The sequence below is a fragment of the Lutra lutra genome, chromosome 10, assembly GCF_902655055.1.
Source record: "Lutra lutra chromosome 10, mLutLut1.2, whole genome shotgun sequence".
NCBI lineage: Eukaryota > Metazoa > Chordata > Mammalia > Carnivora > Mustelidae > Lutra > Lutra lutra.
Window position 1 is genome coordinate 101,800,012 of NC_062287.1, and position 20,275 is coordinate 101,820,286.

Sequence of the window (20,275 nt, forward strand, 5' to 3'; positions counted from 1 at the left end):
CCAACCCCACATTGGGTGTGGAGATTACTTTAAAAAAATCTTAAAATAAAAGTAATTACAATTAAATGAAGTTAAACAGCTAGTTTCTCAGTCACCTTGGCCACATTTCAAGTGCTCAGTAGCCACGTGTGGCTAGTGGATACCATATCAGGTGATACAGATATAGAACATTTCCATCTTCACACAGAAACTCCTTTAGGACCATGCTCTGCCAGACCAACTTATTGCAAATGAGGAAACTGAGACCCAGCGAGCAAACAAGACATCCGCAAGCTTGTTACGGGTACATGTGGGCCTAGAACAAAGGTTCCCCACTGCCAGGTCTCATCCATACCCTACTCCCTGCTGCCTCCTTCCTCTATGCCTCTCTGGGCTCCCACAACTCAGAGCCCCTAGTGGGCCTAGCACGTGGACCAGGCCAGGCTGGTCCCAGGGGATGTTTGTGACTGAGCGGAGCTCCAGATGCTGCGCATTCCTGGTAGGGTCAGACCTGCCCCGCGGCACTCAGGGAATTAGCTTTTCCGAAGAGCCTCAGATCTTTCCGGAGCTGCCATCTCTTCCTGCCCAGCCCAGGGGGCTGCCCAGTTAGGGAGGGCTCAGGAGCTCTCAGCTCTCCCGGGCGAGGCGGAAAGCTGAACGGACTCCCTGTTGGAGAGGTACTTCTGCTCCAGGAGGGGCTGCAGGGGGACAGGAAATCGCACCCCTACATCGAACAAGGTCTCCAAGTCCAGCACAAGGGGCATCTGGGAACAGGGTTTCTGCCACCCCAGCTTCGGGGCCGCATTTGGCGGGAACCAGACCTGCCTCCACCTGCAACCCCGTGGGTGGGGGGGGGTGATGGAAAGAGCGGGCAAAGGGGCGTGCAGGGGCGGGGGCAGGGGGTGAGAGGCCAGGGGAGGGGGCGCCCGGGAGCGCCCTGACCCCGCCGGCTGTTGGGAGGCGGAGGGGATGGGGGTTGGGGGAGAAGAGGGGAGCCTGGCAGCCAATGGGAGGGAGGATCTCGTTTCAAAAGGGTTAACCCACAGCCAATGGGAGCCTGGGGGAGCGGATCCTGCTCACTCCATTCAAGAATCCCAAGTATTCAAGATGGACGGCAGGGAGTGTGGAAGGAGAAAGGGGGCGAGGGGGAAGATCGAGCGGGGCAGAGGCGAGGGCGCCGCGGCCGGCCGGCCTCGGGACTCGGGCCGGGCGGCGGGCGGCGGGGCGGGCGCGGGGGCCCGGAGTCCGAGCCGGGGGAAGGGCAGGCGGGCTGCGGGAGGGCGTGCGAGAGGGGGAGCGAGGCCGGGGAGGGAAGCCGAGAGGGAGGGAAGGGCAGAGAAAGAGCCCGGGAAGAAGGAGGTGGCAGGCAGAGGAACGTAACGAAGAGCATGTGTAGGTATCGGGAGCTCCCAGAAGGGTAACGCCGGCGGTTCTCGGTTTTATTCTCTCTCGGGCGGGGAGGGGCTGGTCTGGGCTTTCTCTCGTCTTCTCGTCCCCCCTTTACGCTCCCCGACTCGTGGGCATCTCTTTGGGGTCTCCTTTCGAAACCACGGCGACTGGGGAGCACTGGGCATGTTTCGCCGGGGTGGCTTCCCTGTCATTTTCCAGCGGGGGGTGTGGTGGGGAAGGGGCGGGGGGCCCGGCTGGGCAGGGCTGAGGCTGGGCCATCTGTCCGTGCTCGAGCGTGTGTGGGAGTGTGTGGGAGGGTGTGGGGGTGCGGGGCACGGGGGCCCTGGCGGGGGTGTGCGGGGAGGGGAACGCAGGGGCTGAAGGGCTGGAGCCGGGCAGGGAGTTCTGCATCCTGAGAAGTTGTGGGGTGAGCCAAGGGGCTGTGAGTGGGTGGGAGGCCCGCTCCTGAGCTCAGAGTGTGCGGTATTAAGAGGTGCAGGGTTGTGGGGGAGCTGTGTGTTCACACTCCAGAGCTCGCTGTTTGGGTAAGTGTGGAGTAAGGGCTGAGCTGTGTGGCAAGTATGGCTGGGAGTTTGTGTGCGCGCGTGTGTGGTCCAGCCTGGAGGTGTGTGTGTTGGGGGGGGCACAATTGGTGTTGAGGGAGAGAGCCCCTCACCCTCCACTTCCCCCCTGCCCCTCTCATCCCATTCACAGAACATGGCTTTCACGACCCTCCTGGTCTCCTCCGCCTGTCGCCATGGCTGCGGGGAGGGGGTGGGAGGAGACAGTTGGGGCCAGCCCCTGCCCCTGCTGCTCCGGCTAAACCTCCACCTGCCCTTTCTCTCCCTTCCACAGGCTGGGCCCCATCCCCTGCTGCTCTGGGGGGCAGGGGCCGGAAGATGGTGGCCAATGAGGAGGGGGAGTGGAGAGAACTTGAGCCGGGGCCTCCCCTCCCCCATTTCCTCCTCGGTCTCTACACCCGCCTCTGGAAGGAGCTGGGGGATGGCTCCTGGGCCCAAGGTGGGGGAGGGGCCCTGCTGGCTGGTGAATCGCAGGGCCCGCTCTGGAAGGAGGTGGGTGTGAGAGCTGAGGGGATCTGGGCCCTAGCCCCCTCTCCCTGCTCTGCCCAAGGAAAGATCTAGCCACTCCTTGGTGAATAACCTTTCACCAGCCTCCCTGAAGCAGACTGGGCAGTCCTGCCTTTACTCCTCTCTGCTCCCTGTTGGCCTGATCCAGTTCCCAGCTGGGGCTGGTTTGCCTAACACAGAGTCCTGGTGACTGACCCTAGCGGGGCCTTGGTTTCCGTCATTGCAACTGTGCAAACTGTGGGAGAGGGCCCCGTGTCTGCACATCACAGGAGCAAAGGCTCCTGCTTCCTGGGGGGGTGGGAGGAAGCTGGAGGGGAAGCCCTGAGGAAGAGCTCCTAACTGGAAGCCTGCCCTCTGGGCCTCCTGCTGGCTGTGGAGTGGGGAGGAGAGCATCTCCCAGAGGAGGCTCCATCCCTTGGAGGCCTTCACTGATTGGTGTGCCTGAGGAATCACCCCCAACCCCAGCCTCTGCCCCTTTGGGGAGCACACTGTTTACCAGGTCAGAACTGGAGTTAGGCTTCTGAGACCAGCACTTTAGCCAGGAATGGGCCACGCTGTTGCTCTGAACCTTTGGTTTTGGGTTTTGATCAGTCTCAGGATTGTTTATCCAATGTTGAAGCCCCCTTGAATAGGATGGGATGGCGAAGTTGTGAGTGAGCTTGAAGACTCTACGGGGAGTCCCTGGGTAAAATCAGGAATGGCTCACATTTTGATCTCACTGCCAATGAAAGCCCATCCCTAATGCTCACTACGAGAGAGGGAACCACCCTCACCATTTTGTTCTGTGTTGAATGCATATGGTGGATTTGAAGACCATGGATGGGGCTTCCCCCTGCGGCTTCCACCCTTAGACCTGAAAGCTTCATGGTGTTGCTGGGACCTCTGACTCTGCTCTTCCACACTCTGGTCCTGGAGGTACATCTGAACTGGTTCCCTTGAGGCCCAGAACTCCTTTATCTACTAAGGAGGGAGAGCCTTCGAGTAGGGGAGAATAGACGGTGCTGTGGTCCTGGTCAGCAAGCTCCTCCAGAAGAGAAGCTGACCGAGATCACGTCCAGGGGAACACAGTCTGGCCCCCAGACTTTTGTGGTTGCTATCAGTCCCTTCCAACTGAGGGCCAAGCTTAAGGTCTCCACTTTAGCTCCCTCCATGGACCCTGTCTCCCCACCCCCACCCAAAACCTTAAGAAAAGGCAGTCTCGATGGGAAGGGTGTGAGGAAGGAGGCCAAAGGAGGAAGGGGACACAAAATGGAGGGTTAGCACTGAGTTGGCAGGAAAGGGGTCTCAAAAATGAGAAGGGGCCGAGGGAGGCCAAGAGAGCTGAGTGGGCCGGGGCCTGGGAGAAGGGACGAGGAGGCAGGGCCGGCATGCTTCTGCTGCGGGCCGGAGCTCTTTTCACATTGTGCTACTGTCTGCACCTACCACTAGCAGTGCAATGTTAAAAGGGCATTGGCCGCGTAGTGCTACCCAGCGCCGGCTGCCTCCTCAGCATCAAGACCTCCTCTCCCCTCTGGGTGCCAATCAGCTATCTTCCTGGTAAGAATTTGGGAAGCCTCTTAGTAGCCATGCTAACAGCTCACATGAATGGAAGCACTTCGATGTCCTAGACACTTCATCCTCGATGATGAAGCCAATGAACTTCTTGGCAAGTAACACCCCCATTTTACAGATGAAAGCACTGAGATCCAGACAGACTTAAGCACGGTGTCCACGGTTACACAGCTTTTAGACTGCAGAGCCTGGATGTAACCCTGTCCTAAGGCTGCCAGCTCAACCATTTTTTGGTAGACTTATCTGGAGAGATTTGAGTCGGTTCTGTCCCCTGGGAGGCTGCCTGAGCTGAGGGGCTAGAAAGTTTTTATGCCACCTGCTGGTTGTATGAGGGTATCTTCCAAAACCTCAAACCTTTAAGGACAAAAGTGGGGGCTTGTCTCAGAAAGAAGTTGCCAGGCTCAAGCTGGGATTGGAGGGTGGGTGGAAAAGGTTGGGAGTATCGCTCATAGGACCAGAGTAGACCTCCATGACAAAAAGTGGATACACAGCAAAGAAAAAGGGCTAACCTGGAAGGACTGCTCACCAGGGACAAGGATCTGTGTGCCCCCTGGCATTCCACACCTGCAGCTTTTAGGGCATGAAAGGGAGACCTGCAGTTCCGAGCACGACCCCATGGGAACTACAGGGCAATTAACGATACTTCTCCGGGGTACACCTGTCTGGGCATCCCAGGTTTAGACAGCAGTGCCCATGGCCTGACCTTGAAGATTAAATAGCACCCCTGGAGCCAAGGCCACAGAATGATTCTTTCCAGAGAGATTACAAAGAACTTGAGGGCAGTGACTACTCCACTTACTTCTCTGTTTCCCACAGTGTCTAGTTAGCTTAATGTACATTTGTGAAAGCAAACAGAAAGGGGGCTGATTTGGGGAACTTTAAGAAGGTTGCTAATTTGTGTCTGATTTTCAGGGTTAGCACTTGGGGCTTGAGAAGAGAAGACTTCCTGGACTTTGATGCGGGAAGTGGGACTGCGAGGGTTTCTGGGTCCCTTCCTGCAGGCAGCCCTCTGAGGCTTCCCAGATAGAGGTGCTGGACATCATCCTTTTGTGGCTTGCATTTGTCTTGCATCTTCTACTTCCCTCCTGCCTTTTTGCCCAGACAGCCTCCCCTTCCTTCCTTCCTTCCTTCCTTCCTTCCTTCCTTCCTTCCTTCCTTTCTTTTTCTTTCTTTCTTCCTTCCTTTCTTTCTTTCTTTCTTTCTTTCCTTCCTTCCTTCCTTCCTTCTTTCTTTCTCTCTTTCTTTCTTTCTTCCATGTATTAACGTTTCTGTTTGAGCCTCTTCTCTGGGCACAAAACAGCCATTTGATGATGTCACGCCACTCTTGTTAGAAAAACAAGAATTTTTCAGTGTTTTCCCAATGCCCTTGGGATGAAATGTAGATCCCTAAATGGTCTGTCTTTCCTGTGTCCTCTTTCTCACCCACTGGCATTTCCACTCCAGCGCTGGGAAACTTCTATTCCCTCCTCAAATTAAGCTAAGCCACTTGACAAAGTTCTCTCTGTCTGAAACAGTCCCCCTCCCCAATTCCCCCTATGCCCACCCGAGGGCTCCTCCTCCACGCGCCATCAGTCATCACCTCTGTCTTTGACTCCTCAAATCTAAGCTAAGCCTCTCCTTAGGAGCTCCAGAACCTGCTGCCCAGAGCCCTTGTCCCCTGTTCCTAGAATTGGCTCGATATTGTTTGTCTTCCCTAGCGGGAAGGACTGAAAGTCCCTCGAAGTCAGGCCACAGCTGCCTTGTTCTCCACTGCCCCCTCAGTACTGATGAACACAATGCCTGGCAGGTCACTGGTGCTCTACAAAGATCAGCGATATCAGTGAACGAATCTGGATACAAGCTAGCTTAAAAAAAAAAAAAAAGTATTTTTATGATGTGTACAGTCCTCCCCGCAGTTGTCAGTGACCCAGCAAATAACAATGGGGATTTCATATCACTGCCAGAAATTGCGCGTGGGTCACACGGTGGCCCTGATGCTGCGGTTTTTGAGCCGTTTCGTTCCACTTGGTCTCTGCTGTGCTGGGGCAACACCTTGCGTTCATCGATTTTCCTTTCAGCCGTAAGTGTGGCCACGAACTGACCCAGACATTTCAAAACCAGGCTGAAAAGCAATAGGACCCAAGGACACCCTTGTTCAGGGAAGAGACCCTTCCAGGTGCCCAGTCCCGGATCCAGGCAAAAGCAGGATTCATTGTCAAGGGCTCTGGAAGAGGAGCTGATTTGGGCGCTTCCGCTGGAACACAGCTCGCAAAAGCTCCCTCTTCACTAAGCAGACCTCACCTGAAGACCCAACCCCTGGTTAAAGCTCAAGTGGGGTTTTAATACAGACAAAGCAGTTGCTGCCCTCTAGTGGCATGAAGGGACAGGCCCCTGGGGGGCGGGGTGGGGGAGGGGGTGACAGAATAGTATATGGTAGGTAAACGGGAAGGACAGTCAAGAGGACAGAGTTCCTCACAGTTGCTTTTCCCCTTTTTATTAAAAATAGACCCAAACACTTTATGTATCATACAAAAGTTTCGTTCGCTGGTGGCAGCCACGAGGAAGCCTGACCCCGTGGCACTGATGTCCCACCTCCCCTCCAAGGGACTGGGTCCCAGAGAGCAGTGGCTGGGCCTCAGAGAATGCCCAGAAAGTCTGCTCGTGCTGGAAACAGCCAGCTGGGGTGGGGGCTGTTACAGGAGCAGCTTTCCCCACCCCACCCACTGGCGAAGATACTCGAAAGTGCCTCTTTAGTGCCAAGATGAACTAAAAAGTGGAGTGAAATGGAAACCCCTGTGATTCTTTTATTTCCCAGGGCTTAGGATCTGGGATTTTTTTTTTCTCCCCTTACATCCCCGAATCCTTTCTCCTACAAACGGGGGCGGGAAACTTCACCCTCAGAGACTGGTGTCTCGCGGTGTCTGAGGCCAAAATTTCACTCCAATTCAAGCCCCTTCTCATCTGCTGTCCTGTGGCCTGGGACCTACCAGCCCCATGCCTAAGGCTTGTCCTCCGTTCACTCAAACAAGAGATTAGGGCAAAAATGGGTCCTTCATGGTCTTCTGCCTGACCTATGCCCTGCCATCACCTCCGTTTTCAGGACCTTAGGGCTAGAAGGACCCACAACTATCCTCATTCCCCAGCTCTGTCTCTCCCTGACTGCTGCCCACTCCTGAGCCTTGAACACCCCTGGGGTACCCCAGACCGCCCTTCCAAAGGGGCCTGGGGGTGATAAGGTGGAGGGGGGGAGGGGTGGTGGGAGCCGGCTTCCCCCCAGGGGTGGGGCAGTACTCATGCTGGTATGGACTGCTTGGCAGGGCCAGGGGACAGGTGTGGGGAGGGTGGGCATGCGGAGGAAGGGCACAGCCTGCCTGAGCCCCTCAGTCCCAGCCGTTGTCTTTCACCATGTGTGACATTTCAATGATGTACTTCCCCTCCTTGTACTTCTGGCTTGTCTCAAAAGCCTGCTCCTGGTGGAGGGGAAGCAGTGAATGTAGGACAAAACAAACCCCCTCCAGGTCCTCCTCCTACCCGGGCTCCTACCCCTGCCCCCAAAAGCCCCTGCGCAGTCCGACCCAGCAACAAGCTTCCTGCTTCTTTGGACCATGCAAAAGCCTGCAGTGGTCCCTAGGGCTCAGGGGGCCATGACGAGCGTCCACATGAGAGGGTGGCCCCCTCTCTAGGTACTTACATACTTCCAGCCCAGGGTGGTTTTGCAGCTCTCGCAGAAAATGTCAGCTACCGAGTGGAGCCCCGTGAGCAGGAGGCGCTGTTCAGCGGGTCCGCAGCCCACGTTGACCCTGTCTCAGGAAACACGAAGGACCCGGCACCAGGGGAGTCGTTCTGTCAGTTCAGCCCCCAACCAGCCCAAAGGAACTTCCACCTGGAGAGCACTTAGCCCACCCCATGGGAAGCCCTGGCCGGCCACACTCCACCCCTGAATGCCTAGGGCCTGGGCCTCTCCTCTCCAGGGCAGTGGTTCCAGTTCTGCCCAGACTCTCCACGAGAGAACCAAGGACTGAGTTTCTGGACCCCTTGGCAAAAGGAGAGGCAAGAGCCAAAGGTGCAAGGCCACCTGCTGATGGCTCACCCCCTTTCTCCGCAATGGAAAGTTGCTTGGACTCACGAACACACATACACACAAAGAGAGAGGTAGACTCACACGGAGTTAAACAGGTAGGCTCGGCCGTGGCTCCCTTGGAAAGACTGTGGAGACATAGGACAGACAGTGACTGCTGGGTTGCCCTTGGCCCCACTGCCTGAGCCCCCCAGGGGCGGGGGAGAGGGCGGACAGCCTTCGTTGCCTCTCCCCTCAGTGAGTCCTGGTGGGAGAGAAGTGGCGGAGCCCCACCTGGCGTACCTTGGAGATGAGCTCATCGTGTTTGGCCAGGTGTGCGCGGCAGTGGACGCAGCTATACGTGCGGTGGCAACGGGGCAGGTAGCTGCGGAACGTCTTGGCGGGGAGGCAGGCAGGGCCCGGGCCAGGGTCGCAGCTGGGCATGACAGGCTGGAGGACAATGCCCTGGCGGGCCGGAGGGGCTGGCGCCGTGCAGCCCCCGCACAGACGGTCGCAGGTGAAGCAGCGGAGCAGGTTGGCTAGAGCCGTGTTTCAGGGCAGGAGAAATGTGGGGGGGCTGCCCGGCCAGGGCCCCCCCAGACGTGAACCAGATAGAAATGGAAGTCACCTGGGAAGAGGAAAGAGCGCATCAGGAGAGCCCTGACCTCCCGAAGAGCCCCTCCCCAGGGGGAATGGGGAAGATGGGCTCTGCTCCGCCCTGCCCTGACTTCCCCCACCACCAGGGACCCTCAGTGTGCCAGTCACGCCATCGCCCGGTCCCCTGGATTCCCGGCTGCACTGGCAGCTGTTCCAGGCCTCTGATGCCACAGCCGGAGAGGTGGTGTCTCTCCCTCCTGGGGCAGGAGGAGCCTTCGCCATTTTCCACCGAGAGCAGCCTGCTGGTACCAACGCTGCCATGGGAGCATTGTCATTGGCAAGTGTCCTCTCTCCTGGGTTTCAGCCCTTTTGTGAGGGTCTGCACCCCACGTATGCTGCTAGGCTCGGGTTCAGAGCCTTTGACAAGTTGGGGAAGCCTGGCGGTTTTTCTCTTCTGCGGCCTCCATTTGCAATGCAATCGGTCCTTCATACATTCTGTGTAGGGGAGAAGCCGGCCCAAAAGGCAGGCAGGCAGGCACACACACCCTGTTTGGCTCTGTCCTGGGGCTGGGGTCCTGCATTCTGGGAACTAGAACTTCATGGATGTCTCCTTTGGTACCAAAGACCTCGGACGTGGCCGCTTGCCAGCCCTGCACTTTGGTCCACTCGTTCCAGCTCAGAAACAGCGACTTGGCTCTTTTCTCAGCCTCTGGGCCCCCTTGGTCTCTACTGCTCTTTGCTCACTGTTGCCTTAGCCTCAGTTAAAGACTTGGACATCCAGCCCTAGGAGAGAAAAATATCTTTCCTTCAGGCAAATCTAACAGCTGGAAGCAATGGGTAATGGGGATCACGGCAGGGATGGCTGCCCTCCTGGGCTGTGTGGTGTGGTGTTGGATCAACATCCACTGCAGAAGTGGGGGGGACTCCTAGTTTCAAAACCTAGGTGTGGGGGTACAATGAGGAGAACGTTTCCACCTTCTCCCTGGAGTAGGGACAAACGGCAGTGACTCTGTGGGTGACATTAGATAAAATTGCTGGGTTTGGATTAGGAATGTTGAGGGAGAGGTCAGTATCCGCCCAGACTCCAACCCCAAAGTGGCAGAGGGTGCTAGAGGCAGCGGATAAGAAGGGAGGGGCCCCCTGTTGGCTCTGATAAACGGGTGAGGTTCTGCCTTCTCCTCCATGGGGCCTTGAGGCCTGCCGTGGGTGACTTAGCTCAAGTCCGGTTCCAAGGTGCCAGCTGGGTACTCTGGCAACACAAGGCCACTAAGCAGAGCAGAAGTGGCATGACTGCGAGTAGCCTGGGCAAGCAGGATCTCATCCTGTGCCCTGTGGTGGCCACTGGTGCCCCAGCTGTTCCAGTGTTTCCTGGGGCCACCAGGCAGTCTCTCCACAGAACCCCCACCCCGGACAGAGCTCATCATCAGTTTGAGGTCCTCTACCTTTGGCTGGGCCCCAGAAAGACACCTTGAGCTGAGTTCAGGGTGACATTGGGCTCTGGCCGCAGAAGAGGGGCCCTCCTCACCAGCGTCCACTGTTCAGCGCCCACTTCCCGGGTCTGCCTTCAACTTTGCCTGTGAGCTTCCCTCTGCTGCGCTCCACCTAGTGCACCTGCCAGGGGCCCAGCCAGGGGGCCAGGCTGAGGCCTTGCTCTCTATCTCCTCCCCGGCCTCCGACACACCTCCCTCCCTCTCTCTCCCCGGCTTCCCCATCAGGCCAAGGAGAGGCTGCACAGAAGGGCAGAGACTCACTCACAGGAGGGGGAGCTGGGGTCATTGCTTCCCCGGCTCAGATCACAGGAAGAATCAAGTTGGGCAAATGACGGAAAAAACAAAGGCAAGCTGAGTGCAGGGGAGAGGATGTTCCCCCAAGTGAGATGGGGCTGGACCGTGGGAGGTGGGGGAGAGGGAGCGCTGGGGGAAGGGGGGTGCTGAGCAACCAACGCTGACAGCAGAGGCGCCCAGGCGGAGGCTTGAGGAACCAGGTGCGAATCCTGTGCCTGGTTGGGGGTGGGGGACACGACACCTGCTCACAATGGATTTTCTCATCTGCTCCGAGGTTTCACCGCCCCCCCCTCCCGGGCTGGCGTTCTCGGTATGGTATGGTCCAAATAATTAGCAGCGCAGCCAGCCTCCCGGGCGGGCTTCGGGGGTCTGCACCAGCAGCAAAACAATAAACAGTGAGGCCTGATGCAGCAGCCAAAGTTGCCGGAAAATAAGTGCGGGAACCGTCAGAGCCCTGAGAGGGATGGAGGAGCTGAGAAGGGAGCGGAGGCAGCGGGGAGGGGGAAGGGAGGACAAAGGGTGGATGAATAATGCTTTTGCAATGGGGAGAAAGCAACACGCAGCAGGAGGAGGAAATTTGCGAAAGGGAAAAAAATTCATTTGGAGAAGGGCTGCCCCCTCACCTTGAGGTCTGCTCCAGAGATCTCCGTCTATCTCTCTCTCTTTCTCTCTCTCTCTCTCAATCTCTCTGCTCACTCTTCTCTCTTCTCTCTCCGCTCCTTCAATTGGGAAGGGGATGGGGGCGGGGGAAGGTAGTTAGGGGCTGGAGACTGGGGCTGCCAAGCTGGCCAGCTGCTGGGGGGCCAGAGGTTGTCTCTCGTCTGTACCTCGGTCTGTGGGTGAATGTAGCTGTGTGTTGTGGAACTGCATCATAACACTGTGAGTCATCCATCCCCCCACCCCCTCACCTCCCACGTCAGAGCAGGGCTGGGAGACACAGGAGGCGGGTTGGGAGGAAAGGAGGGGGCAGGCGTCGAGGGATGGGTCTAGGGGAGGGAGCAGGGGGGTGGGAGCAGACGGATAGGACGGGAGGAGGGATGCTAGAGGAGAGGCTGGTTGCTGAGGAGGAAGGCAGTGTGGCCAAGGAAACAGAAGGAACCTGGGGGAAGGACAGGGCTGGGCAAGGATGGAGTACGGGTGGCAGGCTGGAGGGAAGGAGGTGGCCAGGCACTGACAGTGAGAGATGGATGCAGAGAACTAGGCGTGTGCACACATTCAAGAGGATATATTTCCCATCTCAGCCCAGACACCAGCCCTGACGCAGGGAGAAGACAGAAATACTGATGGTTACATTGTGCTCCCCAAGCTTGAACCAGGCACTTCCAAGCCTCGGAGCCTCAGCTTAATGCCCCTCAAGGAGTCATAGACGGAATATGACCTCTCACAAGCGGGAACCTCTCCTCAGCTACCTCCAAGTTACTTGTGCTTCGGGAAGAGAGACACCCACATTACGTAAGGTTCTCTACTGGGCTGTAAACTTTCTGAGAAAGGTCCTCTGGGAAACTCCTCTCTGCATCCCAAGACTGCAATGTCTAGCGCAGAGCCTTGCCAAAGAAGATGAACAAAACAGCAATCGAGCCGCATCTTCAGACAAGGTCCAGGGGTCTGGCTTTGGTCTCAAAGGGACATGAGTTTGAGTACCATCTTGGCCAGTACACTCACCAGGAACCCCTGGACAAGTTTCTGATCTTTGTGCCGCCAGTTTTCCACTCCTCCTAAGATTTACCTCATGGAGATGTGAAGTAAAGTGAGGTAGCATGTAAACACCGAAAAAGTGACTGGCGTACGATCCGCACTTAGTAAACAGTAGTTATTTCCAAACACTGTTCTCAGCTTCATACCCGGAACCCCAGAGAGGATTTACTATTAAATTCTGACATCTCAAGAGACACATACCAACTTTATACCTTATGAAGAACTTACACTTTTCCGGGCTATTTTTCTAGCAGCTTCCAATTACATTTCATTTGACTCAGATTCTGTTTCTCATGGAGTGCTGTCCTGTGCGTATCTCTGAAGTGTGTGGATATGGAACATATCCTCTAAGATAAAAACCCCAATTTCGGGGGCGCCTGGGTGGCTCAGTGGGTTAAAGCCTCTGCCTTCGGCTCAGGTCATGATCCCAGGGTCCTGGGATGGAGCCCAGGGTCCTGGGATCGAGCCCCGCATCGGGCTCTCTGCTCAGCAGGGAGTCTGCTTCCCCCTCTCTCTCTGCCTGCTTCTCTGCCTACTTGTGATTTCTGTCTGTCAAATAAATAAAATCTTTAAAAAAAAAATCCTTTAAAAAAAAAAAACCCAATTTCTAACAGAGGCTACCATCTAGAAAATGAAGTGTGACAGAGATAGGTACTCAGAAAGGACAGCTCGTGGGTCCTTTGTCTTTTCACATGTAAGGCAAGGGAGGAGTAGGGAAATATGGGTAATGGGAGGCATTGCTAGCTGGGTATGAAAAAGTACCAGGAGGGGCACCTGGGTGGCTCAGTCGCTTAAGCCTATTCCTTTTGCTCAGGTCAAGATCCTAGGATCTCTTTACTAAGCAGGAAGCCTTCTTCTCTCTCTCCCACTGCCTGCCACTCTCCCTGCTTGTGCTCTCTCACTCTCTCAAATAAATAAAATTAAAAAAAAGTAATTCTATTTAATCTGGGAAGATTCTGGGGTTTAAGATAAATTCTGAAAACACAGTGCAAGTGCCTTGAGTGATATTACCAGAAGTCTGGAACTGAGAGGGATAACTGGGTAAAGAAAGAAGTGTTTCTGTCTGGGCAGCAGATGAAAGAGGAAAGGTAAGTGGGGGGAGGAATTTGAGGAACCATTCTTGAGGAAAACATTGGGAAGTGGGGGAAAAGGTAGATGAGTAGTTCTTAGGGCAAGGACTGAAAGTTTGGAGGAAAAAAAAGGGGATACTAATTAACTCAGGAAAAAAATGATCAAGGGTTTAACTGGAGAGGATAATGAAAAAGACATATGAGGACAGTATTCTTTGGGGGTGGGAGTGGAGATGGCAGGAACGCTTGGTGAAAGATGACAAGGAAGAAAAGAGAGTGTAGGCAAGCATGCATGCTGTAAATGTTGTGTCCTCACTCTGTTTAAGAAGTGAATTGGAAGGGACCTGGCTGGCTCAGTAAGTGGAACTTGTGGGGGATCTGGGTGGGGGAAGGGAGTTGTGAGTCAGAGCCCCACAATGGGGGGCAGAGATTACTTAAAAAGGGGGGGGGGAGTGAAATGGAGATAATCTAAAGGCAAGAAGAGTTTCTTTTCCCTAAGTTCAGCTTGAGATGGATATATAAATAAGCCAAATAAAGATGACCTTCAGATAATTGGAAGAAATTGCCTCAAGGGACAGAGTGTGGAGGCAAAGAAACAGATCTGGGAAATAGACTGCAGGGAAAGAGGAGAGGCTGAGCTTATTCCGGGAGAGAATTTGCAAATAGAAGCCTGGAACTGAGTTTTTGAAGAGTGGTGAAAAGTTATGGGATACCTGAAAGTTCGCTGGAGAACTAATGCATGTGTGGTGAATGAATGAATTCAAGCAAACCATTAAGGAATAAGCCTTGGGAAGTGAGGATGGTACTCGGACAGAAGGAGTGCTAAGGCAAGGTCGGTGTGAAAGACGCAACCCAGAAAATAATCGTCCTGGGCTTCGTGATCCAGAGTAACCATGGGAGTTGGACTGAAGGAAGTTACTCATCCGTAAACTGGGGGGTGTTAATTATGGTATGTGCTTCATAGGACTCCTGTGAGGATTAAATGAATTTCCACCTGTAAAACTCAGAGAATCGTACCTGGCATCTAACACTATGTAAGTGTTTGCTACTATAATAACTAGACTCAGAATCCCAAATCCTGGGCTTGAGTCCTAACTTGGGCAAGTCCCTTCACCTCCCTTAGTCTCCTTCCTCATCTGAAATTGGAGATAATAAAACTGACTTTATAGGTTGGCTGTGAAAGAAGATACTGGAAAAGGCTTTGAAAATTTTAAACTATTGGGCGCCTGGGTGGCTCAGTGGGTCTCAGGGTCCTGGGATCGAGGCCCGAATCGGGCTCTCTGCTCAGCAGGGAGCCTGCTTCCCTCTCTCTGCCTGCCTCTCCATCTACTTGTGATCTCTCTCTATCAAATAAATAAATAAAATCTTTAAAAAAAAAAAGAAAATTTTAAACTATTGTACACATGGACGGCATTATTAGAGCTCCCCCTCCTCAGCCTATAATAAAAACTTAAAAGCTAACATCAGATGCCCTGTTACCCTGTGCTTAGTACTTTACAGTAGCCTCCCATTCAATCTTTAAAACAACTTTAAGAGGTTGGGTACTGTTATTATCCCTGTTTACAGACCAGAAACTGGGTCTCAGAGCATTTATGCCTGATTTGCCCAAAGTCACACAGCAAGAAAGTAGCAAAGCAGAGCACACGATTCCAAAGCCCAAGCTCCCGAGGATTATAGAAGTGGCCCAAACTGTCGCCTGTGGAATAAATTATTGGCTTTGTAGAACTGTCAGGAATTCAGGGAGGGAAAACGAGTCACCAACATAAATTCCCTCTCAAGAGGAGAGACGTTGTTGGGTAATGACTGGAAGAAATTCTTGGATATTTATTCTTTTATTAAAAGAAAAAAAATTGGGCGCCTGGGTGGCTCAGTGGGTTGAGCCGCTGCCTTCGGCTCAGGTCATGATCTCAGGGTCCTGGGATCGAGTCCCACATCGGGCTCTCTGCTCAGCAAGAAGCCTGCTTCCCTCTCTCTCTCTCTCTATGCCTTCCTCTCCGTCTACTTGTGATCTCTCTCTGTCAAATAAATAAATAAAATCTTTAAAAAAAAAATATTTTAAAAAAAAAAAAAGAAAAAAATTTAATGCCCTCTAGGTGCCAAGCGCTGTGTCAGAGAGGGGAGGACAGCCCAGGTTTGCCTCTGAAAGGCTGTTTTCCTCCACTTTCCGTTACTCCCAGATTTCCCCCCACCTCCTGGCTTGTGGTCCAGGCAAGCAGATGGTCGTGGGACCCGGATGGCGAGCCTAACCAGCCCCTTCCCTACCCCCACACCCTCCTCCTCCCCGCCACACCCTCCTCCTCCCCCGCCTTCCCGCTACCCACCGAGGGCATCTCCACCGCCCTTCTCTTTCCCCCGCGGCAGGTGAGCGGGAACACTGGTGCTAGAGTCCGCACATTGCCGCGCCTCGGCAACCATTGGCTCCTTGGCGGGTCCCGCCTCGCGCGGGGCGTAACCGCCACGCCTCCTACCCACTGCTGGCCATCTTCGCTAACAATGACCGCCGCCGCCCCGCCCACCTTTGGCGTCACGAGCAAAACAATCCCCTAACTACAACTCCCAGAAGGCCGAGCGGCTGCGCGAGCACAGCAGCCTGAGGCCATTCTGGCAAAACTACACATCCCAAGAGGCATCGCGCGACCGCGGCTTCTCCATTGCGCAAGTGCGGAACCGCCTCTGTTTCCGGCGTTGGTCTGGGCGAGCGTGGAGTGCTGTTGGGTTTAGGTGTCGTCGGGGCTCTTCCATTTACGGGTTTGGGTTTGTGGCTGCACAGGTGAGATAACAGGCTCGGGAATGCAACCGTCGCCCCCTTAGGGCCAGGACGGATTTCGGCGTCTGGGGGTCCCGGGACAGATACTGGACTTAGAGCTGCGATTCGCGATCGGAGATCATTCTTCGCTATTTCTCGGCGTTTTCTAGACCACGAAGTCATTTTTTCCTTCAGCAGTGCCCGGAACAACACTTTGTGAGAGGAAGCCTAAGTGCCTCCACTTGACAGCCGAGGAAGAGATCCAGAGAGATAAGGTGATTTGTCTAACGACGGTACTTGGCAGTTGCTGAGCGGGGCGTTACTGCTCTAAGTCCAAACCCAGTATTTTCTGCTTTGCATCCAGATCGCAGACGCCCTTTCTTGTTGATTAAGAGAGTTGGGGAGTGGACTTTTGTTGCCCTCTCAAGTGGAGTATCCCAATAGAGTGACGAAAGGAGCTATGGAGGTGATATAATCAAGTCTTAGGTCAATGTGTAGAAATAATTTTATGTCTGAATCATTAATTCACTCGGTGAATTTATGAGGTGCCTTCGGTTTGTCAAGCCCTATTCTGGATACTGGAGATACAGCAGCAAACCAGACTGCCCAACCCTTAGATTCCAGAGAGGGTAGTCAGACAATAAACAAATACATAGTGAGACACGTAGGGAGAAAAATAAAGCAAGGTAAGGGGAACTATCCATGGGAGGATCTTGAACAGCGTCGTAATTTCCGTTTAGATCTGATAATTAATTTGTGTTCTAGGTACAGCAGCTACACAGAAAAGATGGGAGAGGAGGCCAACGATGACAAGAAGCCAACAACTAAATTTGAACTAGAGCGTGAAACAGAACTTCGCTTTGAGGTGGAGGCATCTCAGTCAGTTCAGTTGGAGCTGCTGGCCGGCATGGCAGAAATCTTTGGCACAGAGCTGACCCGAAACAAGAAATTCACCTTTGATGCTGGTGCCAAGGTGGCTGTTTTCACTTGGCATGGCTGTTCTTTACAGCTGAGTGGCCGCACCGAGGTGGCTTACGTCTCCAAGGACACACCTATGTTGCTTTATCTCAACACTCACACAGCTTTGGAGCAGATGAGGAGGCAGGCGGAGAAGGAAGAAGAGCGAGGCCCCCGGGTGATGGTGGTGGGCCCCACTGATGTGGGCAAGTCCACAGTGTGTCGTCTACTGCTCAACTACGCAGTGCGTTTGGGCCGCCGTCCCACTTATGTGGAGCTGGATGTGGGCCAGGGCTCCGTTTCCATCCCTGGTACCATGGGGGCCCTCTACATTGAGCGGCCAGCAGATGTTGAAGAGGGATTCTCTATCCAAGCCCCTCTGGTGTATCATTTTGGCTCCACCACTCCTGGCACCAACATCAAGCTTTATAATAAGGTCAGAGCCAAGGTGGGATGAGGGAAGGGCTGCTGTTAGGGTAGAAAGTTGTGCAAAAGTGTGCTAATTGAAATCGTCTGTGACCATTTCGTTGCTCCCTCTCAGCTGGTATGATGGCCACATGATTTCGGAAAAGACAGCTTCAAATAGAAGTCAACCTCAGATTGTTAAACGTTTCTGTGGCTCTGTTCTTTTTTTTTTTTTTTTAATTTATTTGAGAGAGAGAGAGAGAGAGAGCATGAGAAGGGGGAGGGTCAGAGGGAGAAGCAGACTCCCTGCCTAGCAGGGAGTCTGATGTGGGACTCGATCCCGGGACTCCAGAATCATGACCTGAGCCGAAGGCAGTCGCTTAACCACTGAGCAACCCAGGCATCCCTGTGGCCCTGTTCTTGAGTCATTTACTAAATCTCTACTTAGGACATGAAACAGTAGAAGAAGCAACATAAAAATGAAATCCCTGTTACAGGTTAAAACCACAGTCATTAAGAATGTCATTTTTTTCTTGTACCTAATAGCCACTTATTCTATGTAGCTATGAGTTTGCTTGTTTTGTGTTTTTTTCCTCACCTTGATGCTCTCTTCTGCAGATTACATCTCGGTTAGCGGACGTGTTCAATCAAAGGTGTGAAGTGAACCGAAGGGCCTCTGTGAGTGGCTGTGTCATTAACACCTGTGGCTGGGTCAAGGGCTCTGGGTACCAGGCCTTGGTGCACGCAGCTTCAGCCTTTGAGGTCGATGTGGTAGTGGTTCTGGATCAAGAACGACTGTACAATGAACTAAAACGGGACCTACCTCACTTTGTCCGCACTGTGCTGCTCCCTAAATCGGGGGGTGTAGTTGAACGCTCCAAAGACTTCCGGCGGGAATGTAGGGATGAGCGTATCCGTGAGTATTTCTATGGATTCCGGGGCTGTTTCTATCCCCATGCCTTCAATGTCAAATTTTCAGATGTGAAAATCTACAAAGTTGGGGCACCCACCATTCCAGACTCCTGTTTGCCTTTGGGCATGTCTCAGGAGGACAATCAGCTTAAGCTAGTACCTGTCACACCTGGCCGAGATATGGTGCACCACCTCCTGAGTGTTAGCACTGCTGAGGGCACAGAGGAGAACCTTTCCGAGACCAGTGTGGCTGGCTTCATCGTGGTGACCAGTGTGGACCTGGAACATCAGGTGTTTACTGTTCTCTCTCCAGCCCCTCGACCACTGCCCAAGAACTTCCTTCTCATCATGGATATCCGGTTCATGGATCTTAAGTAGAGATTGGCAGGAAGCCTTGCTGCCTGGACATTAAAGATCTTCTGGCCATAACCAAAGGCAGATAGGCTGAGGTATGAGACTCTGTTGAGGCCACGCAGAGGAGTAAATAGTGAACTAGTAGAAAGCATATTGCTACCTCTTAAAACAGGTGGTGGAAACCCAGCTCTTCTAATCTTGAACCAAAAGGACAACCATGAGAATATAATTGGTTTTTTTGGATCACTGAAGGTGCCACTTTGAATTCTCTGAGGTCCTGGAGAATCCCATTTCTTCCACAGTGCTACTTGGTGGACTGATTTTTAGGAGGGATTTTTTTTTTTTTTGAAACCATTACTGCTTTATATTCTGTTATATAGCATTTACTGTCTCATCCAGGATGAAAGGATGAATCAGAAGTCCTCTTTGTAATAAAGCTCAAATGTGGAAAATTTTAATAAATATTTTTGCCATATCACAGAAGGTGGTATAATTTTTTTAAATGTTGTTTTTTCTCCCTAAGCAAGATGGAAATATTCTTGGAAGGAGTTATTGCTAAATCCTTAGAGGATAGGAAAGCCAAGAGCCCACCTGTGAGCCAAGCAGGTGAATTTTTAAATTTTTTTTTTTTAAGATTTTATTTATTTGTGAGAGAGAGAGAGAGAGAGAGAGAGCATGAGCACAGGCAGACAGAGTGGTAGGCAGAGGGAGAAGCAGGCTCCCCGCTGAGCAAGGAGCCCGATGTGGGACTCGATTCCAGGATGCTGGGATCATGACCTGAGCCGAAGGCAGCCGCTTAACCAACTGAGCCACCCAGGCGTCCCCAAGCAGGTGAATTTTTATAATGGCTTTCCTTTGCCTTCCTCGTAGGTAAACAGATACTAAATCTGTTGTCAATGCCAGGTTTCTCTGAGGAGCTACAGGCGGTGGTGATAAACTTGGATTGAGATTTCTGGTTTAATCATTTTCCAGACATAGCCCATTTGCTCTCAGCTGCAGCTATCATTCCTATTGTCTGTCTGATTGGAACTGGGCCCTAGGTCAGTGTAAACTGAGCTTTCAGGTAGTAAGAAGCTGGGAAAGCCCCATTCTCTGATTTCTTGCAAATTATTTGTGTTCCTAATTTAGACTGGATAATTGAGTACTGTCTAATGCCCTTCATCCATTTATTCTTTTCACAAATATTAATTTATATAACAAATAGAAATATTTATTGAGCATCTTTTTTGCCAGAAACCATTCCAGGTGGGGAACAAGTTAGACAAAGTCTTACAGAGCTTTCATAGAATAAACAAAAAAGTAAGTGCTACACGGAGTTAAAATTGGGTGGTCTGAGATAGAATGACTAGGAAAATGCTTTAGATTGGTGTCAGGAAAGGCCTCCCCTGAGCACATTTCACATTAAGACCTGAATGGCTGTGTGAAATTGGGACATCTTCATGCAAAATCCCAAGAAAGGAAAAAAAAATGATGTATTCGATGAAGGGAAAGGCTGGTGTGGTGTTATCAAGGGGCAATTGGTAAAAATTGAGGCTGGAGGGGGCAGCAGAGACCAGATAATATTGGGCTCCTGTAATCTAAGAGCAGTGGCAAAGGATGGGAGAGGGGTGGTGTCTTAGTTCCTTCTGACTGCTATATGAAAAATGCCACAGACTGGGTAGCTTTATAAATATCAGAGATTTCTCACAGTTCTGGAGGCAGGAAATTACAAA

At 52.9% G+C, this 20,275-nt stretch overlaps 2 protein-coding genes across 6 annotated transcripts; one reads left to right on the top strand and one right to left on the bottom strand.

The window, feature by feature from the left end:
- Positions 1 to 5,890: 5,890 nt before the first annotated feature.
- YPEL4 (yippee like 4) lies at positions 5,891 to 11,288 on the bottom strand. Of its 3 annotated transcripts, none has more exons than XM_047693984.1 (5): positions 11,048 to 11,288; positions 8,347 to 8,671; positions 8,149 to 8,192; positions 7,678 to 7,786; positions 5,891 to 7,456 (listed from the first exon to the last, which is right to left on the bottom strand). In XM_047693984.1, exons 2-5 carry the CDS (start codon positions 8,485 to 8,487, stop codon positions 7,367 to 7,369), a joined length of 384 nt encoding a protein of 127 aa, XP_047549940.1. In that variant the 5' UTR covers positions 8,488 to 8,671; positions 11,048 to 11,288; the 3' UTR covers positions 5,891 to 7,366. The 3 variants fall into 3 exon arrangements, with proteins under 3 accessions (XP_047549940.1, XP_047549938.1, XP_047549939.1); XM_047693982.1 differs by having other exon boundaries at positions 8,338 to 8,671; XM_047693983.1 differs by lacking the exon at positions 11,048 to 11,288 and adding an exon at positions 10,396 to 10,611 and having other exon boundaries at positions 8,338 to 8,671.
- Positions 11,289 to 15,838: 4,550 nt separating this feature from the next.
- On the top strand, positions 15,839 to 19,043 carry CLP1 (cleavage factor polyribonucleotide kinase subunit 1). Of its 3 annotated transcripts, XM_047693679.1 has the most exons (4): positions 15,840 to 15,959; positions 16,134 to 16,210; positions 16,701 to 17,328; positions 17,916 to 19,043. In XM_047693679.1, the coding sequence occupies exons 3-4, from the start codon at positions 16,723 to 16,725 to the stop codon at positions 18,585 to 18,587; spliced, it is 1,278 nt and encodes a 425-aa protein (XP_047549635.1). In that variant the 5' UTR covers positions 15,840 to 15,959; positions 16,134 to 16,210; positions 16,701 to 16,722; the 3' UTR covers positions 18,588 to 19,043. The 3 variants fall into 3 exon arrangements, with proteins under 3 accessions (XP_047549636.1, XP_047549635.1, XP_047549634.1); XM_047693680.1 differs by lacking the exon at positions 16,134 to 16,210 and having other exon boundaries at positions 15,839 to 15,959; XM_047693678.1 differs by having other exon boundaries at positions 15,840 to 16,210.
- The last annotated feature ends 1,232 nt before the right edge of the window (positions 19,044 to 20,275 follow it).